This window comes from Melanostigma gelatinosum (assembly GCF_949748355.1).
Source record: "Melanostigma gelatinosum genome assembly, chromosome: 23".
Taxonomy (NCBI): domain Eukaryota; kingdom Metazoa; phylum Chordata; class Actinopteri; order Perciformes; family Zoarcidae; genus Melanostigma; species Melanostigma gelatinosum.
The window spans coordinates 11,783,045-11,790,333 of NC_136656.1; the positions used below are offsets into that span (position 1 = coordinate 11,783,045).

General features: G+C 45.9%; 1 protein-coding gene across 1 annotated transcript in view; it reads left to right on the forward strand.

The window, feature by feature from the left end:
- Nucleotides 1–442: 442 nt before the first annotated feature.
- Nucleotides 443–7,289, forward strand: part of tmem102 (transmembrane protein 102) — an 11,179-nt gene continuing 4,332 nt past the window's right edge. Inside the window, exons 1-2 of the mRNA XM_079296022.1 lie at nt 443–567; nt 1,808–2,019. Of these exons, the coding sequence (XP_079152148.1) occupies nt 1,818–2,019 (202 nt within the window). The 5' untranslated portion in view covers nt 443–567; nt 1,808–1,817. The remainder of the gene's footprint in view (nt 568–1,807; nt 2,020–7,289) is intronic.

Sequence of the window (7,289 nt, forward strand, 5' to 3'; positions counted from 1 at the left end):
TGTGTGTGCATTCTCAAAGTTAGAAGTTGCTATTCTTAACTTAACATATGTTATTGCATAACCTAACCCAATAATTGCATAATCAATTTAAAATATTACCCTAGGAGGACATGGAAAAGTGCAATCTACTGTAACCCACCTCCATCTAAGCATTATTGAAAGATAGGGGTGGGAATCAGCACCCATTTCCACAAGCCGTGCTGCTGGACCTACAAAGGACTGCTCGTATGCTCCTGCATCAAAACACTGGCTGTGTGTACTCGCGCGCTACGAACCTGCAGCACAGCCTTATCGCCTGTGCACGGGCACAGTCTGACTCTGAATCATAACCAGACCTCTCAAATCCGTTTGTCGTTTTGTAATGTGGGGCGTGCGTGCCACATATACTACTAATCCCTGGATCCTCAGAGAAGGACCATGATTTGTGGGACGGTGTTGCCGGGGGGAAGGTGGCGTCTGCGACCTGTTGGAAATGACAGCTGAAGAAGGCGGACTGAAGCACAGGGATCACAGCAACAGTAAACGTAGCAGATAGCGAAGAGACTCCCTCGCATCACTGTGTAAAGGGTGTGTGTACGTTTGCCATATTTGACAGCTTTAGCCCCGGTGGCTAGTGATTGCACTGTGATCCGCGGCTCGCGAGCTAACGAGACCCGAGCGGAGGGCATGTGGGTGCATGCGCGTGCGTGCGTGTAGCTATAGATTTGGGTGTGAACGTGCGGTTGCGTTCGTGTGAGTGCGTTTGTATGCGCGGATGTGTGCCGCTGTGCTTATCTTCGCTGTCGCCCACCTGGCACGATAGCTAGCATGCTAATTTGATAAAGCTAACGTTAGTTTGCTAGTAAGAGAAATTAGCTGACTGTGAGCGAGGTACCACACCAGCTTTACGACTGTGACTCAAATGGTCTGCTAATACTGTGTTACAGCAGTCACGTGAATCTATCCATAACAGTAAAAGCTCATTTGATATCTGTCACGAATTATCTAATTAGTTAATGTTAACGGTCAAGACAGCAGGCTGGCTAATTTGCTCGGCTATTAGCTTAGCAGCTAAGGGCAAGCTGAGGGCGCTCGCTAATTGACCTGTTCATGTTGACATTCCACTGGGCTGAGCTGTGTTTACATACAAGTTTTTGCCTTGTTACTTTTCGGCTTCACCATTTTACTCACATATTTAAACGTGTTGACAAAGAACCACTCGATATACTACGACTAACGTAATGCCATTCCACCTGACCCTAACCCATGGGCACATGCAAGTTTGGTTCAACAACCTGTGTGGTTAGCAGGTTTCTTCTCGAGAAAGGCGGAGGTTTTACTGTGAGTCACAAAACTATTAATGCAAACGTTTCGTATTTAAAAAGCACTATTTACATGAGATACTGAGCATCAGGTTGACTTACTGAATAACGAACTTTGAATGCTATTAAAATGTAATGTTAGTTGGTCCCTGATGTCACGTGTTCCTCCAGAATGGCCCTTTTTAAAGTCTCATGATTCACTCAAGGCTGTTGAAAACAAGGTAAGCATTATATAGCAATGAAAACACGAAGGCCCAGGAACTAAATCAGTCTAAACGTACAGTAAGCTGTCTGAAAACAAGTCAAATACAGGCCTGTGTTTCCTTCTCAGGTGCTAAATAATACCCTCAAAACCAACAGTTGTTATTGGCACTGTGACCCATCTGGTACCCATCTGGACTGAGTTAGCTGTGAAAATAAGGCTGTTGTGATGTTAAAATATATAGGTCTGTGATATGGGCTGACAAACCAACAACAATGTCTCTTTACTCGCCCTCACCCCACAGGGTTGTAGCGATGGAGTCCCTGATGAGTGCGGTGGCGCCGCGCTCCCCGGCCCCAGCCAAGAAGCTGTCGGAGGTGGACTTCCGGTCGGGGGCCACCCTGGAGCAGCTGTCAGCTCAGGTGTCTGAGCTGGTACTACTGGAACAGGGAGACTTCGGAGACCAGACCGCCTTAGAGGTTCACACTGCCAAGGACTTTATCTTCAACATGCTGGGTATGTCTGCTAGCAAAGCACACTGGATAGTGTATCTTTATGTCATTATTATTATTATTATAATATTCACCCAGGGTAGTGTCCCTGAGAGCAATGAGTAATCATTCCCAGGAATGCCCTGCTCCACACGGTCTCACCTGGAAGCTGCCCAGTCTGATGAGGTTGGCTGCTGAACAGGCCTTGTGCTGCAGTGATGCTCAGCACATTTTATGTGACGTGATGAGTCAAATCTATTTCATACTGGAACAAATATAGCTTAGTTATATAGCTATAGTTATGCCACATGTGGTTGCAGTGATGGAGGGAATTTCAGGAGACTTCTGCAGTATACTGAAAAGAAAGGAATGTGTGACACTGTTGTGCTTTATGCAAATCGATGCCACCGGGAAGGTGGAAGCAGAAGATCTAGTGTCGATGCGTCCTGCTTTCTCTGGAGGCGCCCTCACATCCTGCGTTGTATGTCATTCTTAAAGCGATAGTTTGGATTTGATCGGGTCGGACAAGGCAGAAGATATCTTTCCTTTCATTTCTGAGACTCTTAAACTACAACCTGGAGCATCTTGGTGGTGGTTTTTCTTGTCTGTAGAAATTTGACACATTTTGATTCAAGGCGAAAGGGACAAAGCTGCAGGATCTCATTTCAGCGGGATGGGACACGGCTCTCCTTGGCAGACGCGTCTCATGACTCAGGTTGTGAGACAGCACGTGTGACAAACACCATCAACGCGATAGACTCAGTCTGCGGTGAAATGGTACATGTAAATCTTCAATTGAATCCCCCAGCAGACACATTATTACATGTTTTTCAAGTCTTACTTGACATGCTTGTAATTTGTATTTGTGGATGCAATCATTTGAAATGTTTCAAACATTTGGCATTTCTCAAATGCAAATTTGATTAGACGTGACATCAATGCACATTTTCACTGAGTGCGCTGCTCTCCTCCCTCTCTCATCTACGCGTGCTGACTTTCATGCGGAACTCCTGAGAGATGGGTTTGCTAAGTGAGACACGGAGCCGTCCCAGACGTTGTGTTTCGTGTTGTCAGTTGAAAGTGTGAACTGTGAAGTGTGTTTGTTCGCCCAATAGGTGGCACTCTCCCCCCTCCCTGCTGTCATCCTTGTCCTCTCACATCTCATAGCAGTTTTCAGGTTTTGGTGGGGTTACAGGAGGTACTTATCACCACTATTTTAGCCACTTAGTCACCGTTCTGACAGGGAACTGAAGCAGTAATATCCATCTGTGCTCTCCAGACTCCATTGACCATAACAATCCTTTTAGCTTGTAACACGTGGGGGGTTTGCTGGTCCACTCCTGCCTCCATCGGTGAGTTTGTTTGCGTTATTGTGTGACTAAAGTGAATCTGAAGTGCCGACCGCCATCTACTGTAGGAGGCTATGGATAAGTACCTCATACAGCCCTGCTGTCCCTCTCAGTACACAGCGGTAGCTGCATTAGGAGGTGTCTGCCTCTCAAGGCCCTGCGGAGGATGAAAGGCAGCACTGAAAAGTAAATATCATCCCTTTGATGGAGGGGCCTTGTTGTAGCATGCCGGGCCTGATGGAGGAGGCTCGTCGTACAGGAGCCGCATAGGTATGTGTGCATGGCTGCTGAACACCAGTGGCTGGGGCTGTTTTTGCCAGTTTTTTTTAAAATAAAGTTTGAGCTGCAGAAGGATCCCCGCTGTGCTTTGCACGCCGTCGGGGGAAAGGAAAGAGAAACGAGATTAAACTTGCGCACTCGAAGTACACCCAGTGAATTCCTTCACAGTCTGACAGATCCAAGACGAGGCTCTTATTTACCCTGCGTTTGAATAAACATTGCGGTTTGCCTCCGGGCAAGCGCGGTGGGGGCAACTGTATACATCTTTTAGAAAAAACAAAAGTCTGATGAAGGCAGAAATAAATCCCCCGCTGAAGCAGAAGATCTGTTGCTGGGCAAACATGCCCCGAGCCCCACTTTTCAGATCTTAAAGTTTGTAAGCCAGCTTGAGAGAGTTCAGTTCAGAGTTCATCTAAAATGAACCTGAATAAAATGAACCTGTTTGTTGAGATTTTGAATAATTTAGTCTTCCTGTCTATGCGGTGCACCAGATCGTCTCTCTGTCCCACAGTGAGGTCAGCGTCTTGCCTTTCTGTGGGGCTTCTTACATCAGCCCCCTTTGTTTTTCCGCTATTCTTCACACTCAGGCCACTTAGCTCGGTGCACATTTGGGCTTGAACAGTGATAAGTGGAGGCGTTTAAGACAGAGAAGGCTGATCAGCACCTGAGTTGGGTTCTTTTAAAGTCGGGAGAGGCACCAGTTAAAAGTGCCCCTTTGAGCTGTGATGAAAAAACGAAGCCCGTCGCATGAATCAGTCCCGCTACAATCTCAACGTTTCTCTTTCTGTCGGGGCTCAACAAGACTTTGCAGTTGTTCCAAAACACAGATACATTTTCCAAACTTTCCCTATTGTTTCACTTTGAATGGCAAGCTCACGAAAACCCTTACAGTTCCGTTAACCTCTTAGTTATTTAAATATCCCCTGCAGACATGTTTAGCATGTATGTAAATGACTGTTTTTAATCATAATTTCTATCTGATATATTCTTTGCACATGCAGCATTCTGTGCAGTGAAGCTTACTTTAAGCAACTTTAAGATGTAAGGGAACTTTAAGATGTATTAGCCACTAACACACCAGTCGGAGAATGAACTTTCTAAGCGCTCTAAGGACCCACAAATATTCATGAGAAGTGATGCATATTTTATCTTGGTTAAATTGTATTCCCTTTGGGAAAGCAGCTCACTAAGCCAGGCTAGCTGCAGCCCATTAACACTGCTGGACCCCCCCCCCCCCCCCCGATGCTCAGAGTTCAGTTGTAGTTGTTCTTTATCTCGGGATCTGGGGCCCGCATGACTGCTTTGGCTCACTCATCCTCCGCTGATGCCATTTTGGATTCAAAAGTCTTCATCTGGCAGCCGGGCCGGATCCATGGCACTGATATGTCTCTGTTTCATTTTTCATCAGAGCGGACGCACCGGTGCCAGGCACGGAGATGAGATGCGTCTTTAAACGATGGCCATTGTTCCTCACTGACTCGCCTTTCTTGCCATTCCATCTTAATTGTTGGACAGCTGGCGCATCGGTGGAAGTGAATGCGAGCACCGGTTGAGTTGTTGTTAATTTACCTTCAGCTCACAACCTCTTATTGCATGCGGCTCTGTGACAAATCAACCAACAAGTGTCTGTCATGTAAACGCAGGAGAGCGTCCTGCGAATGAGCACGGCCACATCACATCATCCATTAAGCTCCTTTCACGGCGTCTAATTAAATGTGACTTACAGAATTCGGCATGTTCAGGAAGCGGTGTTTTGACGTCGCGCGACATATTATGGTATTGTGCCGCTCGTTTTAATAACCAGGGCTGACGTTGTGATATTTTCTCTTTCCTAATCGCACTCCTGAGGCAAAGACGGAGCTGCTGGTCTGTAGCTGTCGACTGATAACGGTATCTTATCCTGAGAAGTTAGAATGCTTAATGTTTGCCACACATCCTCGGCACTTTAAGTATCCCGTTAAAAGAGTGTCCTGTGTGTAGCTCGAGATGTTGGAGTGCACAGAACGGAAATCATTTAAGTGAAGTTACCTTAAGATGCTCGGTGGAGTTGAGGAGTCTGTTTGTCTTTTATCTTGAGCATTATAACAGTGTGTATGTAATATTTTTTTAATGTGAGACTTAATTGATCGGCTCTCTTTCCCCTCCTCACAGTTTTACTTCCACGCTTGTTGCGGAACTTTCTACACACAATATAATTAAGACACAACACTCGACAATAAGTCTCCCACGAATATGCCAAAATAAAATCAAAACCTCACAATTCCATTTTCAAAATGGCAGTTTTTGCATCAAAATGAAACACACATGCAGCATTTGAATTAGTGTTTCAAAGCAGCAGCAACACAGTGATGTGCTTTCTATACAACCCTGCTGTCTTTAGTACTTCGAGTAAACCTTGTTAGTGTACTCATACAGGCCTCTGTATGAAGATGTATTACAGATATTACAGTACAGTGATGAATACAATATGAAACAGACAAAAATACCTAAAAATACAAGTAAACACAAATAATAGTTTGGTAAGAGATGGTGGATGGTTTTGGTTCTCGCCCACTGTTCGGGTTAACGTTGTGCTAGTGACTAGGCCCCCCCCCCCCCCCCCAGCCCTGAGATGTAAAAGTAAACCTGCAGTGACGCTTTCTTCTTTCAGTGGTAATTGCCTGTCATTTAGGGGAACGTGTATCACAGTACAGCTGGCGTCAAAGCAGCAGTGAGGCGCAGTGAGACCCTGACAGCTTCCTGCATCCTCTCTCCCTGCAGGTGGTTTAGACACGCGATGTCTGTCATCCCTCTGAGCCCTGTTTGTAGTATTAAACACACACACACACACACACCTGGCTCAGTGGTTTGAGACCCCCCCCCCCCCATCAGATTAAATTGGAACTTGGAAATTGGAACTTCTCTAAGTAGCCTATTTTTAATCGAATCTCCTGCCTTGATATGAATTCATAAACAGCGAGCGGCTCACCTTCCAGCAGCCGGCTCGTCTGGGATTAATCCTGCTATTGGCTCGCGAGGTGATTCTGTAAGAAGTGGCGGTTGAACAGCGCCGATATCATCCGTTGAGACTATATTAGTCGGGAGTCATTTGAAACGAATTCAATTGCTCCTTTTCCGGGATGAGGCTGCTGCTAACGTCATAGTTACGGCATGCGCTGCTGCTGAATGAAAGGGTTATTGTCCCAAAAAGCAGAGAGGTCACAGAGAGGTAGAGGATGTGCTACGACGACTGTGAAAAACATTTTGACTTACCGGTAACTCTTTATGCAAACATCCCCTCCTTCAGGAAGTACTGAAGTTGATCTGAAGTTAGGTACCACAGTCGCCGTAACATCCAACATCATCGCGATTAATTTAGTGCAACCTGAGCCCCTGACTGCCATCAGTCTTTGCATTTAAAACTATTAATTCTTTATTTTGATGGACTTTTGATGGACTTGCGTGAATGGATGACAGTAAACTTGCTTACATCTGAGTTGTTGTGCAGCCCAGTCTCTCTCTCTCTCTACATAGAAGTCATCGGCTTATTTAGAGGAATCCCATGTTCCAGAGAGAGTTCTGAGCTACTTTTAGAGTCGATCAAACTAGAGGTGTGTGGCAGACTGCTGTTGCTCTGCAATGGCTGTGATGAGAAAGGACGCCTTTCCCATGATGCCACTGTGCGTGC